The 22,319-nt window shown below is 36.2% G+C and overlaps 2 protein-coding genes across 9 annotated transcripts in view; one reads left to right on the top strand and one right to left on the bottom strand.

Moving 5' to 3' along the window:
* The first annotated feature begins 1,298 nt into the window (after positions 1-1,298).
* Positions 1,299-6,100, top strand: LOC142983133 (zinc finger CCCH-type with G patch domain-containing protein). The gene is made up of 10 exons (XM_076129996.1): positions 1,299-1,507; positions 1,582-1,776; positions 2,006-2,101; positions 2,479-2,616; positions 2,933-3,027; positions 3,114-3,231; positions 3,486-3,672; positions 4,095-4,264; positions 4,655-4,825; positions 5,598-6,100. Exons 1-10 carry the CDS (start codon positions 1,466-1,468, stop codon positions 6,012-6,014), a joined length of 1,629 nt encoding a protein of 542 aa, XP_075986111.1. The 5' UTR covers positions 1,299-1,465; the 3' UTR covers positions 6,015-6,100.
* Positions 6,101-7,243: 1,143 nt separating this feature from the next.
* raw (NDT-like domain-containing protein raw) overlaps positions 7,244-22,319 on the bottom strand; it is a 42,914-nt gene continuing 27,838 nt past the window's right edge. For 7 of the 8 annotated variants that reach the window (XM_076129931.1, XM_076129964.1, XM_076129971.1 and 4 more), the window contains 11 exons: positions 18,876-18,993; positions 17,852-17,934; positions 14,093-14,214; positions 11,776-11,987; positions 10,985-11,337; positions 10,496-10,606; positions 9,934-10,094; positions 9,533-9,691; positions 9,054-9,393; positions 8,804-8,970; positions 7,244-8,720 (listed from right to left, as the gene is read on the bottom strand). In XM_076129931.1, the coding sequence (XP_075986046.1) occupies positions 8,580-8,720; positions 8,804-8,970; positions 9,054-9,393; positions 9,533-9,691; positions 9,934-10,094; positions 10,496-10,606; positions 10,985-11,337; positions 11,776-11,987; positions 14,093-14,214; positions 17,852-17,934; positions 18,876-18,993 (1,967 nt within the window). In that variant the 3' untranslated portion in view covers positions 7,244-8,579. The remainder of the gene's footprint in view (positions 8,721-8,803; positions 8,971-9,053; positions 9,394-9,532; positions 9,692-9,933; positions 10,095-10,495; positions 10,607-10,984; positions 11,338-11,775; positions 11,988-14,092; positions 14,215-17,851; positions 17,935-18,875; positions 18,994-22,319) is intronic. The other variant, XM_076129947.1, reaches the window with a different exon arrangement.

The raw sequence follows: 22,319 nt of genomic DNA, 5'->3' as shown, positions 1-22,319 counted from the left end.
TGTATTCTATATCTCTATATCTCATTATGTACTGGTATTAGTTTTTGGTAGGTGTTGCAGTTTTACTGTTTTATATTAACGAAATAATTTCAGCCCGGCCACCTGCAACCGCTAATATTTCGTATGCTATTGCATTTTAGGATTCGATTTTGTGTTACATATGCATAAATTATAGGGTACATTTCATCTGTAGCACAATATTGCCAGTATTTTTTGTAGATTAGTGGGAAACAAGGTGGCCGGGATGAAAACGTCAGGCTGGCCCGGCCACTAAGAAGTGCACGTAATTTCTTTTAAAAAGAGTTACATTGAAAATGAAGGTGTTACATATATTAGTATACCCGGGTACATTGGATTGATAACAATCTCATTATTAAATTCCATGGGGCCGGGCCAGCCTGACGTACATATTAAAATTGTTGTTTCATGCGATATTAATATTCATAAAAGTAACAATTTTCTACCCTTTAAGGGATCATTTCGTAAAAATGGTTCAATACGTATTTTTTTAAATATGAATTTTTAAGCTTCTAGCTATAAAAATGAATAAAAAGTTCTATCAATATTTAATCCCCTATTTTAACTTTCCGGAGCATGATTTTCTATAGACACTCTTTCAAGAATGACATGTTTCATTTTTTTGGGAAGGACCTAAACATAAGATTTTATGCTTCCACCTCTAAAATGAAAGAGTTCCTATACAAACTTTCATCCTCTCTTTCATCTCCTCAAGGGAAAATGTTCTAAAAAATCTGAATAATTTACCTAATTATTTACTTCTAATCAAATATTATCCGTAGTTTCATGCCCATAGCCACTAAAATGTCATTTCCATACAACCGTTCCTTCGGGGTGAAATATTAATAAAATCTTTCGCGAGTGGTTGCTTTCATTACAAAATGTACCCCTTGTCAATTTGCACCTTTCCTTATTTAGTAGTACAATCGATATTATTGTCACAAAAAGTCGAAAAACTGCTTTTGTGGCGCATTCTTTTTAACCATTACTGTACTCTGCTGGACATGGGTCTTCTCCTGGATTAAGGGAGGGAATTGGTCTTATGTCGACCATGTCCTTAAGGATTGCGTTACACAATTTTAAGTCATGCAAGGTTTCATCACGATATTTTCCTTCACCGTTGGAACAAGTAATAGTAGGTAATAATTATTATTTTGATAAGTCATTGGTGTGTGGCCTACAGTGCAAACCGTTATCCACAGTAACGTTAGAAACCGATTCTTGACAAGTCCGATTTTGTGGCCACATGTCTGTGTTAAGATTTTGAGGATTATCTGTCATCTGTCAATGTTACGTCAAATTGTCAATCTTCTGGTGAGAATGAATCTGACGGGTTGACAAAAAAAATGTTTTTTATGAAATCTGAATACTGTTTTACTATAATGATTATCTGTAACTGGGATTACGATATATAGTATCTACATAAATACACTGGTAAACATCAGATATGGAAGACTTAAAGAAATCTATAGAGGAATATGAAGAACAGGTATCAAGAACGGAAGGCGGATACAAACTTTACGGGATATTTTCTATGATTACTACTAGTTTTTATTATTTCAGCTTCATATGGTTAGCAGCACTCTTGAAACAGTTAGTGACGAAAATGAAAGAGAATCGTTAATAAGTTTGCGTTCTGATTTGCAACAACTGATTCAGTTGACAAAACAAAATTTGGAGGCTTTACTGCCTAAAGATGCAACTACTTCAGCTACTCAAAACACAGATGAATTGGATGACGAATACGCCTTATTTATGGTAAAGTTATAAATCATTGATAATAATTTCAAAAAGTTCACTCATTTGACATGAATGTATCCATTTTAGGCATTTTTAATTACTTTGTTGTAAATAGTAAATATCTTTTATTTATAGAGATCTTACGTTTTAGTATACATTGTGTCTGTTGTATTTGTGTTTGGAAGACATTATATACCTAAATGATTTATTCTAATCTTAAAACAATTACATATCAACTTGTTTGCAGCAAGAAATGGCAAAAAGTGGTGCTTATGAGGCAGAAAATCAACCTGAAGCTGAAGATACAAAGTCATCTGATGAAGATGATGACAAAGACATAGAGGTAAATTCAAATAATTAAAAACATTTTGACTTAAAAATGTGTGAGTAAATGTTTGATGTTATTGAGCAACTTAACTGCCAGTAATAGAATGTTCATTTCTATTTTTTTGTCTATTCTATAGTGTCCCATTGTTGAGCAAAGGTCTTCTCCAAACTGCATACCAATTATTTGCATTGTTATTTTTTTAACTTTCTAAACAAATGAAAATATTTTTCCTTGTATTCAATTTCTCAATCATAACAATTTGCACATCATAAAGTCCAATAAATAAAATAATAAAAAGAGTGTCATCATGATGATGAATTGTAGTATAATGATGAGTAAGGATTACTAAAACATAAACAATGAAGTTTATGTGAAATGTTATTATATTCCAGGATGAGCTATCTTCTCTATTAGGGATGAAATGTGCTGTGTACCACACACACACTTGGGGAGGACAGCCAGGTCTTTACAATGCAATGGTCAGTGCTATTATGCCTCGTGACTGTGATGGCCAGTTCAAAGATATTCAGGTTGGTTTATATTTTCTTTATTGTTATCTTTGTGTCCTTTAAACATTAGTATTCTATTTTTTTATTATGAATTAGCTCTTCTCCCCAACTTTGTCCACATGGACTATACTTATTTAGGTTGTTACCTGCATAATTGATGTGGGAATTGTTTAAAATATGTTGACTATTTCAAATATGTTGTAAGAAGTTTACAAAGTAAAGGATGTTTTGAATTTGAATTTATCTGTTTTCATCTTCTGTACATGTAATTAGCACCTAGCTCTCCTGGTTGAGGAAATATCACAGAAATGTAGATGTTATTCGTTTTATATTACAGGTTCGAGTCTTATTTACTCATCCAACACATGCAGAAATGCTACCTTGTCCCTTCTTCCTTGATGGTGAATGCAAATTCAGTGATGAACAATGTAGGTGAGTCCAATCAACAAACAATTTGTATTAAATATTATTTATAGAGTTTTACTATGTAGGTTTTATATTATTGTCTTTTATTACAGATATTCCCATGGAGCAATAGTACAATTATCGGATTTAAAAGAAGCCATAGAACCAGATTTTAGTTCTTTGAAAATAGGAAGTCGAATTCTGATGAAGTTGAAGCCACCAGCAGATGAGGTATAGTAATTTAATCACCCATTAATGCTGACAAAGAAAAGAAAAATCTACTTCTTGTATGTCTTGTATGCATTGCAGGAAGAAAACATTTGAGTAGCTGACTAAATAAGTTTGATTTTGTCATTCAAATAAATATTTACTTCAAAACTCTCCTTTACCCTTAATAAATAGATTTCATTACTTTTTTTGTAACTTTTAAAAGAAGCTCCAACATTAATTCTAACCATTACATAATCATATAATATTTCTTCCAGGACATAAGTGTGACTAAAAAATCAACAGAAAAGTATCATTTATGGCACAGAGCAGTAATAAGAAGTTTAAATATTGAAAAACGTACATGTTCTGTAAAGTTAGAACATGGGGTGCACACAGGACAGAAACGAAAACTAGGCTCTGGTGAATGCACTGTTTCTATTGAAGACTTAGTTCCATTAAATAGTAAGTACTTATATCATTAGTCAAAAGTAGGTAATGGCATTAAATAATATAGCTCTGTTTATAACCGTAGATACATGCACACACCAGCAGACGCCCAAGAATATATCAAAATAGACAATTTTAATTACTTGTAGCACTTCCAAATGATATTTGATGGTGGCCCTGACCAGTTTATGTACAACACAATATGTGTATTGCCTTAATTTTCTTTCTTGAAATTGCTTGAGCCAGACATGTCTGCTGAGAATTTCTTTAGTGTCATAGTTCATGTAATTTTTTTTTTCCTGATCTGTGAGTATATCTGAGACCTTTAGCTTGGGAGTCACCATCAAAGTTAATTTATCATATCAATAATAGAGTTGCTTGTAAATGTTCAAAAGTTGCAAATAAAAAAATATATGTTTCAACCAATGTTTTTACAGATGAAGACAATGACAGCAGTGATTCAGACAATAGTTTGAGTGATACAGAGTATCCACAAAACAAAACTAAGTGTGAGGAGACTCCCACTGATAATACAAGCCTTCTCATAGAGCAGAGTCTTCAGAATCCAAATAACACCCCTATTGGGGAGTGGGAGCGACATACCAGAGTGAGTATGTATTACTTATTACTAGAAAAGCAATGGCACAGAAATACTAGACTATAGATATTATTGTTCATTTATTAGTCAATTTTGATGTTTCTGTCAATAGATAGTTGGTCAACCAGTGATTTTTTGCATCTCTATAATTCAGAGGCCTTACAACCCATGCTTAAGAAGTTCAAATTCGAATGCAAAACATCAAATACTAAGCTACTACCAATATCGTAAGAATTAAAAAAAAAACGAGTTATGGGAACTCGGTTTTTTTTAAATTCTTAAGATTTTGGTAAACTCATGTTTTCAAGTCTTAACCTAAGAATGAAAACACTGTGCCATTGCTGGAAAAATAATTACATTCACTCCTAACGATAGTACTGACCGGCTATATTTCCTCAGGGTATAGGCTCCAAGTTAATGTTGGCGATGGGATACGTGCCGGGGACGGGGCTGGGCGCGGCCAGCGACGGCCGGGTGAAGCCGGTTGAAGCGCGCGTCTTACCTGTTGGAAAGAGTCTCGACCATTGTATGGCCATCTCGGAGAAGAATGCTGCACAAGACCCTTTGAAGGTATGTCTATTTTTTTTATTGTTTATTCATCGTGGAAAACGGTCACAATTTTGTTTCGCCTTTTTGATGTGATGTTATATTTAAAGAAATTGCTGCGCAATGTGTTTGAGTGCGAAGGACATAAATATTCGATGTGTCTCAAAAGTCCGACAGAGTTTATATGTCATTGGCTTCTTTCACTTGGTGTGTCCAAAATATAGCGTTTATTTGAACTACAATATGCAAACATAGAAGACCAATTTATGTGCTTAAATGCTATTGAATAGATAAACTACTGCTAAATATACCTCAAAAACTGAGCATTAGTTAGTGAAAAAAATTGGCAGTATTTATGGAGTAAGTCAACATTTTAATGTACTTAAGTACACATAAAGTAGTAGTCGAATCATAGTATGATAGTAGTTTCTTGAACTTTTTCTAATCTTATGGTGCTTAAATGAGCCAGGTATAAAATTTGGTAGAACTATACTACAGGAATATTGTAATGCTTTTATCATGTAGTTAGAATATACTTTAGGCTAGTAAGGGTGTAGTATTATTACAATTAAAACAGGTTTAATTTTGTTTTGGGAGCATATCGTTTGAACATTCACAGTGCACATTTAAAAAAAAAAAATTTTGCTGTTCAGTGAAAAGATCGCTGACATATTGTGTCCTGATCTGTATTTATTATATTTGTAGTAGATTTATATATTTGTAAACAGAAAACTAGTAGGTAGGTGTTTGTATAACAAAATTTTACACAATATTATGATTGTCATGTGCTTTGCAGGTGGAGCAAAAGTTGAGACGATTGCAAAAGAAAGAAGAAGAAAGACACAAAAGAGCTTACGAACGTGAAAAAGAGCGAGAAAGACGGAATGTGTTTAATTTTCTCAATAGAACATTAGGCGATAAGGCTGACGAAGAACAGGAACCTGAAACATCATTGAACGTGAAACAGTCTTCTAGCAAAGAGCTCAATATTGAACAGTTTAAAATCACCGAAGATAAGAAAAGAATAGAACGAGAGATAGTAAAACTGAATAATTCTTTAATCAAGTATCCGTCCGGAACTAACGGCCACAGAAGTATTAATATGCAAATCATGGAAAAGAATAAAGAACTCAATGGTCTTGCGCTAAAAGAGAAACAAATCAGCAAGGAACAAGCACATAGAAAAGATAAGCAGAAAATGACTGTTTTTTAACGATGCAAGAATTAGATAAATATAGGAATAAAAGTTTAATAAATGTTGATTGTTACGAATCATGAATTGATTAAATTTTAACACAAGTCTTTGTTTCATTTATCCTTCTTCCTTATCAATTTAAAAATAAATGGGTTCTTTGGAACGTAGCGTTAGTGTTATTGTTTATTATACAACTGCGTTGGTAACTACATTGCTTACTTTGCACAAATGCTCTTATCGAATCCTTTATTTTATGAGACATACGAATCTTATGGCAATAGGCTCGTCCCCTATAGTATGACCACTAACATAGTTTATGGCGAAACGCGAGTGTATTGTCAATTGTCATGTATCTTCGCCTACACCTTTGAGTATAACAGGCGTGATATTATGTATGTATGTATGACATACTAACATAAATAAAAAGTTCAGAGAAAATTGATCTTATTTTATAAAAGTATGTTCTGAATACTAACAATAATTATTATTGTCATATATTTTGTATATCCGTTGATATAATAATATTATTACGGTAAAATGGTCAATTTATCATTGTTCAGCAAAATTGTAAGAAATTAATGTACGATAGTAAAATGTCATTGTCATATTTATGTAAGGTTTTATAAATAAATTCGTATCATAAAATGCACCATCACAAATATCCGGTATTTAATCGCAGATTAAAATTGTAATATAATACTTCCTTAAACATACTAGGAAGTTTATATTATCGTATTTCTTATGACCGTAGCACATCATCTCATAATAATGTATTATCAGGAAATTATTCGAATACCTTGGGATTTTGTTGATAAGTTTATAAACCTGATTAAATTATAATCGGTATTTTCAAGTCGTAATATTAGAAATGTGATAATGTATCATGTATAAGAATTATTTTATCGCACAATATACAACAAAGTCCTCCATCGCGACAGTCTGTCTGTGTGTTCACGATAAACTCAAAAACTACTGGTTAAATTTTCACCCTGTTTTTACTCACACATAGAGAGTTTTATGGTGGAGGTTTAGGGGTATAATTGGTAGTGGTTTGGAAATATGACTATAAATATTAAAGGTATCGAATAAATCAGACTTATATTATAGGGAGGGTGATCTAGGGTATGGGGATAAGGGATAAAAGATTATTTAAGCAATAAAACTAGTACGTCTATCGCCTGTTGATAAAAGGTTATTGATAATGGCCGTTAATAGCCACTAGCCAGTATGATAATAAAACACAATAATAATTACAAATTTCTATATTTACATATGTGATGTTTAGTTTAAAATAAGCGTACATGGCATAAAATTACAATTAATATATGACATATTTTTCTATAAATTAGATATTTGTACTATCAATCAATATTAACAAAGTACTTAAAATGTTAATGGGCGTGTGACTAGCAAATAACATTTGCTGATTTTTATAATTACGAATTAATTTTAGTGACAGTGGGTCAAATGTTTCACCACTAACTACTCAATATTTAGATAAATACCTAGATTAGGTATGGAATTGTGGCTTCAGTAACCTAATTTCATCAAAATCCATTTGCAAGCGTTAACCATATTAGATATTTTTAGAAAGGTACAATTGATTATAATAAAAATGAGTATAAGATGTTAATTTCTATAAAATTTGCATTGCCATAATTTAAATAATAACTACTAAAACTTCTTAAAATTGCTACGTGAGCAAGTTATTTGTACTTTAACATGTTTCAATGTGATGACGTCTACAAAAGCGTTTGCCAATTCAAAATGATTTAGAGCTAGCTCGATTCATAATTGGCTAAGAGACCCACTGTACGAGCTTCCCGGGACGACTTTGCTATTGTACGATACCATTGTCAGAAGCGCGCGACCGTCTCGGTCTATGTACTGACCGCCATCAGCAGCGGTAATATCTCAGCATACACGCCAATATGACTATGCGTACCTGCCTTGCAACAATACTACTAATGTATAGTTATCATCTAATTATATGCGTATGCATTGAAGTTTACTATTAAAATTTCCTAGACAAATTCATCACAGAGATTTGTTATATCCTCATCATGACAACCTTATTACCGTCACCATCCATTCTCGCGCATACATTCAATTATATTTATTTTAATATCTATATATTACATTAGATATAATGCAATAGAGAGTGATGAAGTAAAGAGAGACGTTCTTTGTACTAAACTAAACATAAGTACACTCTTATGAGACTCTTCGCCACGCAGGTAAAATAATTACATTATGATTTTATGATGAATTAAATTTGTGATGTCTTTATTAAGTGAGTTGTGATTTTAGCCGCTTCTATATTTATGCACTATAACGTTACGTATACGAACTCAAATCGCGAACACAACAAATATGACTACGTTTGACATGAGATTCGCTTAAGTTTCCGTGTTTCATTTACTATCATTTGAAGCGGCGGTCTTTCGTAGATACGGACGATACATACCTACACTCCGCACTACAATATTCTTATCAATTGCGCAACATACATATCGTTTATCTTCCTTTCATACATCGATAGCTTTCAGGTATTAGTGTGAAAGTCCCGCGATCGTATTAATGCTATAGCGTCGCTCGGAGTCGGCTGACGACGAATGACATGACAGAGTCTACGTTGTCGAACACGGGAACCCCGGAGCGTCGCGCTAGATCTGATAAATAATGGCGACCTCTATTGTAATCTTTGACGGCCGCTTCACTGTACTGTAAACAAAAAAATGGTTTTAAGACCAAGACAAAGGATCAATTATATTTACCAAATTAAATCTGCTTTGGATTTTACGTACATTGTGTGCCTTTTTGGGGTCCATGGGTTGGACTAACAGCACTGTAGCCGCCGGTCGCAAACCCATGTAGTGCGCGGCTAACACCATAGCCGCAAAACATGGCGAATCCGCGCTCATCGCGAATACTAACACTCGCGATCCTAGTAACAGATCTTCATCGTACGTTCCTGAAACGATAAAAAGCTATTAGAAAATACGTCGCATGGTGAAATTTAAATCGGACACTCGCGTACGAAAGAGACAGCCTTACCTTTGAACGGCTGCGGCGTGACGTCCTCCGTGACGGTGTAGAAGTCGGAGGCGCTGAGGCGGTCGCTGCGCTCGGCGCGCTCGTCGGGCGAGCGCTGCCGCAGCTCCACGGCGTCCGGCAGCTCCAGCGCCGCGGGCGACGGGGCCGGCGCGGCCGCGGGGGGCGGGGACAGCGCGGGCGCGGCGGGCCGCGGCTTCTTGTCGCGGCGCGGGGACTCGGGGTACGCGGGCGCCGCTCGCCGCCCCGGCGTCGAGAACATGCGCGTGTAGTCGTTGGCTCGCGCCACCACCACGCTGAATCCTTCTCGTCTTAGCAGCTCTTCCGGCCGCGTGTTGTTGCTCTGGAATGTGCAAAAGTCCCTCGTTAGTTTAGGCGAAGACGGTACGCTGCTGTCATAACACATTCGTCTGAATTTAAACGAGTTTGTACGAGAAGCGCACAGTAACGAGTTACTAAAAGAGTATGCCGTCTATAATTACCGGAAATGTTCCGCCCAGGTAGACATCGTGAGTGGGAGCTCCGAGCATAGCGGGTAACCGCTCGAGACGTCGCTCGGTGCCCGGCGTAAACACCGAGTCTCCACTCCCGGGTGATGCGGCGCCACCCTCGACCTCGGTGGCAGCTCGGTGACCACCGTTCTGTAAAAGTAAATTACAAATAAAAACCAGCTATGTAATAGTGTTATCTTAAAAACTCGAACTATCAATACTCGAAATTATCATTAAATCAAATTTAATGATATAAATACTTATTTTTGACAAACAATAATACTGTTAATACATATTGCAGCAAAATCCTCTGAAGTGGAAAGTGGGAAAAAAATATTTCAGAATAGGAAGAGTAATCGGCATGGATATCTGAAATTTGTCGTTGTACGTACCTTAGGAATGATTAAGCCGAGTTTTCTTCCGTAGGCCTTGAGCCGGGCGTTGTACATGTGTCCGTTAGAGGCAGCAGGCTCCAGCACGCGCGCGTCACCCGCGCTCCTCGTTACCGCTCCGCCTACACCTGGCGCTTCTTGACCGTTGCGACTATTGCTTTCTGGAAAATTATTTTAAATTTAGAAGTATGATTTTTTAAAACCTATTTTTTTTTAAATTTACAAATACACAATTAAAAGTGAGTTATTGGAATGATTTAACACACCAATCATTTAATGGATAATAGCAGCTGAGCATTTGTTGTATACTTTATTTACAAGACACCAGAAGCCGAATAGAGATAAGAAACAGAATCATACCTATGCTTAATGGAGATGGATTTTGGAGAAACGAAAATTTAAGATTTAAAAGAGGAACAAAAAAAACAATCTTGAGATATGGAGCATGAAGTGATGCAAAGCCCATAACGCCAGTTATTATTTGAATTTAAAAAGCGCAGGTAGCGTAAGAAATGAGATTCAAGTGCAAAACTTAGGGATGAAAGAAAGTGCGCACACGCACCAGGAGCGGGCGGGGTGAGCAAATCACGTAGTGTGCGGAACGCGCGGCGGATCCGTGACGACATACTCGCGCTCACGTCCCCGCCCGCCGGCGGCCGACTTGCCACGCCGCCTTCAACAAATATCACCCCTTACTCACTACCCACCACCACAACATCACATCATAAAACGACTAGCTGAAAAGAGCATTTCATACTGTCCACCCAATACCACCACATTTCTATCTTAAATGAATTGATCGATTAAGGACAGAGAAGGTGCACGGTAGAGGCAAAAAATAGCTCTTCTTTGCTTCGCCGAGTTGTAAAAACAAAAACGTTTTGTCGAAATCGTTAAATTGCTGCAATCTCAAACTTCAAATATTTCCATTAGGTGCTATGATGTAATTCGTTTTTCACGACCATGCATATGCTGGTTTATAGACGATACATTTCCATGAAATTGCAGTGTTTTAACGAGTATCGTGAACATTAATGCGAGTCACACTGACCTGCGTCGGCGGCGAGTTCGGCCACACATGCACAGAACGTTTCAAAGTCTACGGTGTCAGCACCAGGGGGTAGACAGTGTTCAGCGACCTCGCGAGGGACTCTCGTCACATCTTTGAGCGCGTCGACCGCTTTAGCTCTCGGCAGCCGAGAATTCCTTCCACCCGCCGCATCATACGTGCGTTTCAGCCGAATGATGGTATGGCCGAGTGAGTGCCGCGGGTGTGTGCGAGCTCCTCGCAGCACGGCGCGCGCACATCGTAGCGCCGAAGGTATGTCGGTAAAAGCCGGCAGACCCCGCCTTTCCACGGCCTCTTGCAACGTCGCTCGCGCACGCGACAATTCTACGTACTCGCTGCAGTCACAATCAAACTTGTTATTAAACATTCTTCATACAAACTATCAATAATTACGCGATAATCGCACGCGTGATTCAGACTACACAATCACAAATTGACGTCAGGTGCTAGTGAGATTGTCGTGTCACCTTTATCGACTTTTATAAAATGTTTGACGTAAAGATCTAAAATCGCCTTCCTTTGTCATGGAAAACTTATTAAGTATGCATTAAGCAGGTCCGTTATGAACCAACTCAGCAACTTAGTCATCGCAAGGACAATTTAGATATAATGCGTTAGGCATAAATATGACCAGACGTCGCGTCGTACGAGACATAAGAGAACTTTTAAATATACATGCTGACATAGAACTAGTAATCTGAGGTTAATCAGTATCAGCGGCAACCCACCTACTAATGAAAGATATTTGGACTTCAAGTTTAGTGAACACTCACTGGTCACTGATGGCTTCATGTCCGATGGTCTGGTGTCTGGAGTAAGGTCTGAGTACCAACAGGAGATCTCTGGGTGCGGCGGCTAGATGTGCGGCCTCCACGCTGGCGGCAACAGCGCGTGTCTCACTGTCCAACACGAACAGTAGTGCTCGCGCTGCCGCCTTTGCGCGGTGCTCCACTTCCATCAACTCCGTTGACCAGTCTTCTACTTGCTAATGAATAATACACGACACATAAGCTTTTATTGAATGTAAAAGTTAAAGAAAGAGAGACAATAGTAGCAAAACACACGAAAATGCTCTTTTGTTGCCAAGAAGTCGCACGTATGGCTTTCTTTTTGTCTGTGATCAGTCAAATAATCTGCGTGATAAAAGCTTAGCAATTTATTTCAGTCTAATGTACTGTATTAGGTACCAAAACGTTAGAAAACTCAGAGAAAAAGCATATCGACATGTAGGTAAGTCAGTTTTGTCAGTGCGGGGTTCAAAATTGTCACCTAATATCAATCATTCGCTACGGTCTTTGGTCGTTTCTATTGTCATGAAAAAAAGCGTATATTACTACATATAACAAGGAATTTTAAATACATATGTATGTCTTAAACATGTCTTGCTTCGAACACTAATAAGGTAAAATCGGTCGCTGGCGGACTCATTGATGCTTGATTACCACCTCCGTCATATTCTATTTCGGTGTAGTGACATCAAATAATACTTCAATGCATATTAAGTCCATACTCTCATGTACATTATGAGCAAAGTTCACATACCTACATTGTAAAATCTATGGGACAGATAATTCACACGTTGTTTATCAAATTAGTTCCAAATTACACAATAATTCTGCTATTATGTCCGAGAATACAAAGTTTTTAACAAATTGCATCATTTGTTCCATAATATTGTCTTAATAATTGATATTTTCATACTGTTAATCTTAATGTAATCCTATTTTGACAACTGAGATGAAAGTTGAAAGTTTTTTCTATCGTAATCGCCTACGGCAGCGTTGTGAGTGGGTGCAATCACGTAAACATTGATTCATAGCATTCAGACGCGGTTCAGATCTATCTGCATAAAACGTTTATTTCATGTACTTTTACGCGTGTTTTTGTAACAGAAACTAAGAACTCAATTGAATTTGATTACGATTCACACAACACATTAAAGTCGTACTGTAAACAAACTTGTTATTTGTCATATGATAAGCGACGCAATTTCTATACGCAGTGAGTATCACGGCACATCCGTGCGAACAACGCCTACGCTCTACAAACTATCGTCCAAGAGTCTCCAGTTAAGTTACAAGAAATACACGTATGACGATAGTAATATGACGAAAGCAGTTCATTGTACTATTACTATCAACGTTAAGTAGTTTAGAAATAATAGCAGTATTTTGTGTAACATTAATTTCAAAAAGGACGTGCCATATCTCATTACCAAAATCACATTAATCTAGAGCACGTTCCATTCGGAGAGTTATCAGAGACACGTGTTATCGAGGCACTACAAGACGAATCTAGTTAAGATAATTCGTTTGTGTTTGTATGTAAGCCATTTCATTAAGCAAATTTTGTGTGTCGACTGTATAAGGATCGTTTTTAAAGCTTTTTATAACAGCTACTACTTTGAATGTTAACAGTTACTTACGCTGTCGTCACAATGATTAAAGATTTTTCAAGAAAATCTTGTACAAATCAGCAGCATTTTTTATCCTTTTTGTTTTTTCTAATAATATAAGCCTTGATAACCAACCAGTATTATAATATATGTAGTTTCTTAGTTTAAAAGGATGTTAGAAAAATGATTTCATGTTAACAGCTGTATTATAATAAGAATTCACAAACTAAACAATTCATTATATTATTTATTATAGATCTCCATTTGTCGCCCAAACACGTAACCAACATTAGACGATACATTTATTTTTCTAATCGGACCCGACAATTAAACCACTGACCTTTAATCTACTCTTAGATCATAGCATATAGGTTTTCATAGCAGAATCGCCTAACAATTAATTGACTTCATATCGTAAAGTGGCGAACAATGTTCAATTGTTTACTTCTTTAGCACATACTTCGTCAATGGGCAATTGTGTGACTTTGTAAACTCACACATTAAAACTTAGACTAGACTTTATCACATAATATCAGTGACATACGTCATCTCCATTTGTATGTATATAATCGAGTATACGACAAAGGCTTTACGCAGTTTATAAACTATAAAGAATAGAGATGGCAACAAAACATCACTTCGTGCAAAAACATAATATTATAGCTATTTTCTTGTCTATTAGCTCAAATACTTACCGGATTGAAATATGTGATGCCCATCTTCTTTAGTATCGGTATGGCAATATCCGATCTCCAAGTGGTGGGATTGCAGGACCCGCCCAGGAACACCTCGCATGGCGGAGGTGACGCCTCGCTGCCTGCGCAACACCACACTTATAAAATGTCAGTAAACGATTAACTTGTAATGCTAACTGGAACACTGGCTTTATATTTCTCATTCTAAATGACTGCGAAGGTGCACGCAATAGAAAGCTCGCATTCAATTTAATAGGTATCTTTTCAAAGAGACATAATATTTTCTTATGAATGTACTACTATGGATCTTTATATTTTTTATCGCATATGCCTTGAAATATATCGAGGTATCCAGAGCTTTATCACGTGATTTAGAGCCCACGCTTTTCAATCCAAACATCATGTCTAACGTATTGTCTACGTCAATAACATGAGTAACTCCATGGATATTTTGTATAATCAATTGCTATGTGATCTCGATCGCAATTTTTAGTAAGTGAACAATGTTTGATACCGAACATATAATAGGATGAGTTGACCCTATTTCTAAGACGACTCGAGGCACGCAAAAGAACCACTGTTAATTGTTAACAATTGTACTGTGGTTGAACACGCAACCAATGAACTCAAACCACAGTTTGTTTGTTAGAGATTGATGAGTGGCATTTACGAACCAGTCCCGTACCTTATGTTATGTTTAAATACACTAAGTCTGGTTTTGTACGACTAAATACCATTTTACAGACAATTTGTGAGGCCTTGGCGCTGACGCTATTCACAATACAAAAAGTATACTAACTAATAGCGTTGATAATCGATTAGTATGCAAATGTAATCCATCGATATGATAATAGAATACAAATGTTAATGTTGATGCTAAGAGTTCGTACACATACGGTTTAGATTAGAAAGCATTACGACAGGCGAAACATAGTAGGTTAGTAAGTTAGTTAAATCAACGATACTCATAGTCAATGATGGATGAGTATCGACAGCGTGGGCTGCACCATGTAGGCCGACCACCGTACTACTTAACGCACCTACTTGTACCTTTGTACATTAATGATTTCCATAAAAGGTCGCCCATTCGGTTCGTACAAATGTTAACTTTTAACTTGTATCTCTTGCCCATACATAGATGATGTATAATTAATCGCTCATATAAAAACATATGACATATGTAAATAATGAGCTAGTAACTACAGTCGTTTACTATTTCACTAAAACAAAATATTCACGTTGTTTCGTTTGGAAAATATTTTACAAAAATTAAATAGAACGACACGCACAGGTAGATATTCATTCATGTTTGCACTGCAACTCATAAAACGTGGCCAACCAACACATCAATCCAATTCGGGATCTTCGTTCAATGCCAAAACGAAAACGTAAACACAACGCCAGATCAACAAACGCACTAAACATTGGGTGTTTCGCCCGCACACGCGAAATATTGAACAGAATATCCTAAACTGTCACAACAACATGAACTTGCGAACACACATTATTTGATTAAAATCCAATAGGTACAGTCGTACAGTGCTATCTTCTCTCCCATTTTAATCACTCATGAAACTAAGAAATCATATTTGAAAATATTGTACAAGTTAAAATGATAAATGCAAACAAAATAACAAATGTGATAATGAATAGTGTCGTCACGTGGACACTTTTTCATTGATGACAACAAAATACAAGTATATTTGAAACGCACAGGGCACTATCATTGTGGTCGGCGGCATGATTGCGGATGTATCGTGCAGCAGTGTCGGCGTGCACGCTGTCCACCCGCGAACGGTCGGCGGCCAACTGGCGTCCGACCGCGTCTCAGATCTACGCCCAAGTACTAGCCAATTCCGCATTTTAAAATATTCCGTTATTTCTATATAGTATCACAAAGACATGGCACAGACTTATGGTGTTGAATGTGTTGATGTTACCCATAGCTCACCCACTAAACCTGTTTTGTTTTGGACTCAACCATAAATGATACAAGTGATATCATCATTCAATAAATGAAAGTCGTAGAAGTCGATCGAATATACCTATGTTTTGCCTAATGTTTCCTACAATTCGCAGGATAGTTTAAAGTAACTAAGATAGTCTGCAAGAGGAAACAACTTATCGTATTGTTATGTTAACATCACCATCCATTATTAACTTTTGTGCGTCAAATATTTATCATGGCATTGTTTTAGTAAACTGTTTTGGTTGTTTCAGTTCAATTCTAAAACGCTTTTTGTTCAAGGAAAATCTTGAATCTTTTATGACAGACATGTAAATAGAAAATGCGAAATAAATGACAGTGTTTGCCTTTAGGAGTTGTCATCTGACGGAATAATTCTTCCGGGAGATAAGGAAGTTGACGCAAATCGTTTGTTTACGTTATATCTGTTGGAGTTGGAGCAGTCCAGTGTCATCAATGTATTGTGTTTATTTGCAGCATTTAGCGGTCGTCGAAATCGTGGACGCGTTGTACTCTGCGCAGGGCGCATCGCGAGTTCACGCTTCCGTACTCTGTTTATAGTATGTGCGGAAGAGCCTGGAAGGCCACGCATGATATTTACTTAGTAAACTCTGCCTTTTATGAATTTACGTACGAGAACGGAACTTCTTTCCGATAACTATCATATTTGTCAAATCTAAAATCACATTTTTTCCAAAATGTAATCTGCTTATCTCAATATTTTATTTAAATCCCATTTAGCAGTAAAATAAAACGATTTGCCTTGACCTTTATTGCAAAAAAATTCAGCGTGGAAATACGTAATAGGTAGGTACTTGCACCTGGCTCTAATATTATATTATGTTAGTCAGATGCACCGGGGAGATTGACGCAAATCCACGTATTACATCTGCGAGTGCAAAATAGGAACGAACGTAGCATAGGGCAATCGCATTAATAGCAGAACAATTAAAAACATAGATATACGCAATAAGTGATGACCACATGTCTCACGAATGTGAGTTAGTTCCTATTTATTATTATGAATACGTTCATCAAAGCTGTCATCTTATTGTGAATGTACTCGTACCTACTTAGTGCGACAAATACAAGTTATTTTTAAGCTTGGTTGATATGTAAGTGTATGATTCAATCGTGGTTGATTTGATAGACCTATATCCGCATATTATGTAAACTATGCAAATCGAATGTAGAGATGATCAAGAAGGGTTAGCATAATATATTATTTCCACGCTCCAAGACTCATATAAAATGGAAATATTATACATATAAATTCGACATCGACAGTCTACTTAAGTGGAGAAATAGACTTCTGCCTTTTTCACTGTCGGCAGTAACAAAACACAGTATAAGGAACAACAACTTACGCCTCGTTTAACGTTTAAAACATTAGAATATCAATAACTCCGTAATTATTGATTTTAGATCACAATAGATTTTCAAGAAGTCTCTATAAATCGATAAGCGGTCGCTTCTATTGCTCCCTGATAACGGATACAGTGGCGTGGGCAGACACCGGTGACATACAATTTATAGTGAGTGATTTTAAGATATTGTTGCGTAGCCATAGGGGCCTGATGTGTATTTCTGGATTGGTACCGTGCGGAAAGTTTAGTCACCATTTGTTTCATCACGGGCCGAACGACCTTCCACAACACGGTTTTGCGTCGAGGATGAGGGACTCTTGATTAAACATTATTTAAAATTAAAAAGCCAGTGTTCACAGCCAATTACAATTTTGCAAAACAGATCGGACGAGAAAGGTCATAGTATAAATAAAAATAAGTTCTCACCGTTCACATGTTTACATAAAGCGTCCTTATCTCTGAGCTCCTTCTCTAAGTTCCATTGCGGGGACTCAGGTTTGTTCGAAGTCCTGCGAATGAAAACTGAAATTAGAAACAAAAAAATACTCGATGAACTAACATGTTGGCGGCGGTAAAGTATGATGTTGCATTGAAAATAATTTGATATGTAGCGAAATTATAGGCTGTAAAGTGTGGATGTTAAAATTCAGTGCATGACAAATGTCTTATTGTATGGCATTCATGGGTCATTGCACGCGTCAGACGCAGTAAGCGAGGAAAAGGAGGCAAATCATTTTTACGTCATCGGCAAAATTATCCTGATTCATGTTGTTCTCGGTGCGGACAATAAAGACATTGCTTAGGTATTTAATTATATTACTGTGGGTACATTCAGTGCAACGCCTTAGGAAAATGTACATTAAATTACATAGCATTCTAAGATATTTTAGTAATATAATAATAGAAACAATAGTTTCCTCTTTGCATCAACGAATTGAAGTATAATAACGATGATGAGATGGAAGAGATTCAAGTTAGATACGGCAGTAGGGATTTGGTAGTCTTATGTTTGTCCTTCCACGTAAAACATGAGAATCCAGGTAAACATGAACCTACATAAATTACTAAAACATTAATATACCTATGTCTACTTTTAACACGGAAGGAAATGTAGGCCAACATGGGTAATTAGCAGAAACTGACTAACGAGTGATCTGACTAATTCTGTACCAACCATGTGCTTCGTCGCGTCAGAAGGGCTGTATGACAAACGTTATTCTACAGAATTTTAGACATAAAAAAGTTAACAAGAATCAGGGAACTTTGGAATGTCCGTTAAATGCCAAAGTAGGTAGGTCTGAAGTACAGGATGTGATGATATGAGTGTTATTTGTAACTCATGTGATATTATAAGGCCAATAGCCAGCAATGTTGGTCGATTTTTTCGTCTATTCTGTCGTACCAGAGTGCATGTGATAAGTATGTGAACAAAACAAGTTACAGTACTCACTGCCTGGCTTGCCTCGAACACCGACGCAGTTCAGCGGCGAACACGCAGAATTCTCCGAATGTGAGAGTGAGCGACTTGCGGCGAGCACACTGGCGCGCGCATACCAACATCTCGAATACTGTACAACAAACAAATTAAAATACAGTAAATAATTTCCATGGGAAGTACGAATAAGTCAGGAGTTTAATAGTGACGTCATCTAGGAAGTTGTCATTCACAAGTGGATGGTCATAACACTGAATATCTGAAAAGGATTTCCAGTCTTTATTACCCACCTTTGTTATCATCGTAGGTTAAGGTTACAAACATGACGATAAATAAAATTATCATTGTGTATGTAAAATATAACTTCAAAATATTCATATTATTTATATGGATAAACGATTACGTACTTCGGAGTTGTTACTCCATCAACATCGATTAGATAAATTTAAAGTGCCTCAGTGACAGGGCAAGATTTTTCATTACAAATAAGCTGATCTGGAACTACGAGTATTGCTTAATTTAATTATATATCACCCGAATGCATATTAAATAAACTTAAATAAGGCAGTTACGACGTGGATATAATGAAATATAGGAAGTCGGTTCAGGTGCAGTACACCTCTATAGTTTGCCAATACGAAGCAAATTAACATACTCGCGGATTGTTTGTAAACCACAATGGCATCAACACAATTTAATGTTTTGTTTTCCTTCTTAAATCATGTTATTACCTTAATAATGGTATTATTAGTTTATTATTTTTAAACTATCCGTCATACAACTAATAATATAAATAAGTTAAAGGTCTATGAAAAGCACGTAAAATCAGGTCCAGCGTTTGAATTCTACACTTGGTCACAATAAAAAACTACTGCGAAGATACCTAGTTTTGTTTCCTTGAAACTGAACACTCCAGCCGAATTCCATTCATACAAAGGTTTTTATTTGCTAGTTATAGAAGAATCATAATTTCTAACTATTGCTACCTTAATATCTTAGTAAAAAATGGCTCTTCAGATCGTAGGGAAGAATCAGCCTTTAAAAACTTGAAAAAATAAGGCAGAAAATGCGTTCATTCTGTTTTTGTATAAAGCTCACAAAAGAACTCTACGACGCTAAGGCCAATAGAGTCTCCATAGTCCTCAGGCTCTTTCATCTGTCATAAATACAGCTACATTCGTCTACTGCTTAAGCCATTTCAGCCACAAATGTAAGTGTGCCTTTGTCACAAGTTACCCTTTATCTACCTGTCGCTACCTAAATCATATATTCATTGTTCATTGATACTGACTGTTCAAAAGCTACGATCAAAAGTTACGTACGTAACTCGATGTGATAGAATTTCGTGATTTTTATTGATTTACTCATTTATTTGTTTACATGAACCAGGGCTCTGAACGACCACCAGGAGCAGTTAGAATATAAAAAATAGTTCTTAAAAAAGAGTATTGAGAATAATCAAACAGAGATGGTAAGGACAACACGTCCTTGTGTAAAGTGTTTATATCAACAAAAAAGTGTGCTAATTTAGACTAAATAACCCAAATCTCCTTCAGACATTTGAGCCCAGGGGGCTCGCGTGTATGCAATATTATATGTTAAATAAGACAATTTTGGACTTGAATGATCGACCAAAAAAATGCATACCCATTAATATTAGTGAGTTGAGCGAACAATATGGAGTCGGCATATCAAACGAGGAGTCATGAACTCATTTGGCAGCAATTGGTCATCAGTGAGCAATAACGGTGAGATCACTCGAGTCGCACGCGTAACACCTGCTACAATAACAATAGCGGATATCTGCCGTAATTAAACACGTAGTAGTATCCTATTCCAAGCGTAAAATAAACGATTACGTTATTAATTGTTATGATTGCCTATAAATAATCACGATTTATTCCGCCTATGACTTAAGATTACAGAACCTTTTTGCTCAAGTATTGAAAAACTTACTTATATGCCATATCCTGGATTTAATCAAAATAAAAAATAATAAGCCACAATGGCCTTTCAATTACTGAAATGTCTAACTAGGTAATAACATAATCAAGCCTCTTTAAGAATTAAGATTACTATCTTACTATACTTAAAGAAAGAATAAGTAAGCTTGAATAATTATTAAAAAATAATACAGTATTTGTATAGTGTAAAGGTAGATACTTCCGACAAACCGAAACTCGGCTATTTTTCGATAAACAATATCATTAAAATATAATAACGACCGTGGGGCATTTTTAATTAGGCGTTTTTGTGCTTCCCCATTTCGCTATCTGTCATTAGGTTTATCATAGTTACATCACACCCTGATAAAAATCAACAAAAACGAGTATAATAATCGTATGATTCTGTGAAAAACATGAAAATAATCAATAAGCTTGAGCATGCGACATTTGTAAGTGTATTTCTGAGGGCGTAACCAGCCTTGAAGGAAAATTCAATAATACTTTTTATTAAAATGTATCTAGATTACGAGGCCGCATTCGCATCAAGCTGTAGAAAGCCTTGAAGCCAGTGACTTTTCAAATTGAAGCGACTTAAAGTCTGGATCATGTGCAGCCAAATTTAAATCTGACGAGTTTTGTTATTTTCGAATGCTATAATGCTTGTAAAGTTGCCTTTTCATGCTTATGCTTACACAAATATAATCTAGCGTCCGGCTCAAATAAGATTATAGGTGCACCTAAGCCAAATCTTCGTCTTTCATCTGAGACATTCGGTTGAAAAAATCCTCTTGACGCACGGATTGTGTACTTGCAGACGTCACTTCCATGTTATGTCTATCAGGATATATACAATGTGTAAAATAAGAATTTGTAAAACAAACTTTACATTGTAGTACTTATATGTAAAAAGTAGATAACTTAGAAGTTCATTGGTTTTTATGCGTTTAATAGACATACAACGTTCTGTTTACAACAGCGTGACCTGAGTTAATTGCTGCTGTTAGATTTATGGACGATAAATATACAAAAGGGGCGAAGCTTAACGTGGCAAGCCCGTAAATTGTTTTATATGACAGATAGTAATCGTCGAATACATTTGCACTGTTGTGATACCATCGCCGCCGCAAGATGTGCGCGTGTCTCAGTGATATATTGGACAGTGGGCATTGATGTCAAATACCTTCAGTAAAAATGTTATAACCTGAATGATCTATTAACAACATAGTTGCGCGAAAACATCGCTTCTATTGATTGAAAAACTGACGGGTATGTAATTTAAAACAGACAATACACTTAGAAGTTGCTTAATAAGTAGATAAAAACAAAATTTATAAAAATTGCGCTATCTTATTTATCTTCCAAAAGTACCTACCTAGTTAAAATTACTCATGCTTATTTCGCAGTAGGCAAGTACGTTTTTACCATGAAGAAAGTCAACATAAGATAACGATCGATACACAACTCAAATGGAATAAGTGTCAACTGTTATTTTATTTATTATAGTTTTAATACG

The sequence above is a fragment of the Anticarsia gemmatalis genome, chromosome 2, assembly GCF_050436995.1.
Source record: "Anticarsia gemmatalis isolate Benzon Research Colony breed Stoneville strain chromosome 2, ilAntGemm2 primary, whole genome shotgun sequence".
NCBI classification, from domain to species: Eukaryota; Metazoa; Arthropoda; class Insecta; order Lepidoptera; family Erebidae; genus Anticarsia; species Anticarsia gemmatalis.
The sequence above is the reverse complement of the archived record's forward strand: the minus strand, read 5'-3'. Positions and strand labels throughout refer to the sequence as shown.

Excerpts from the sequence above, each read along its gene's own strand:
- LOC142983133 (XM_076129996.1), top strand. The coding sequence starts at position 1,466 with ATGGAAGACTTAAAGAAATCTATAGAGGAATATGAAGAACAG. Across the intron at positions 4,265-4,654 it reads AGTGGGAGCGACATACCAGA|GGTATAGGCTCCAAGTTAAT; the intron begins GTGAGTATGTAT and ends ATATTTCCTCAG. Across the intron at positions 4,826-5,597 it reads CTGCACAAGACCCTTTGAAG|GTGGAGCAAAAGTTGAGACG; the intron begins GTATGTCTATTT and ends TGTGCTTTGCAG.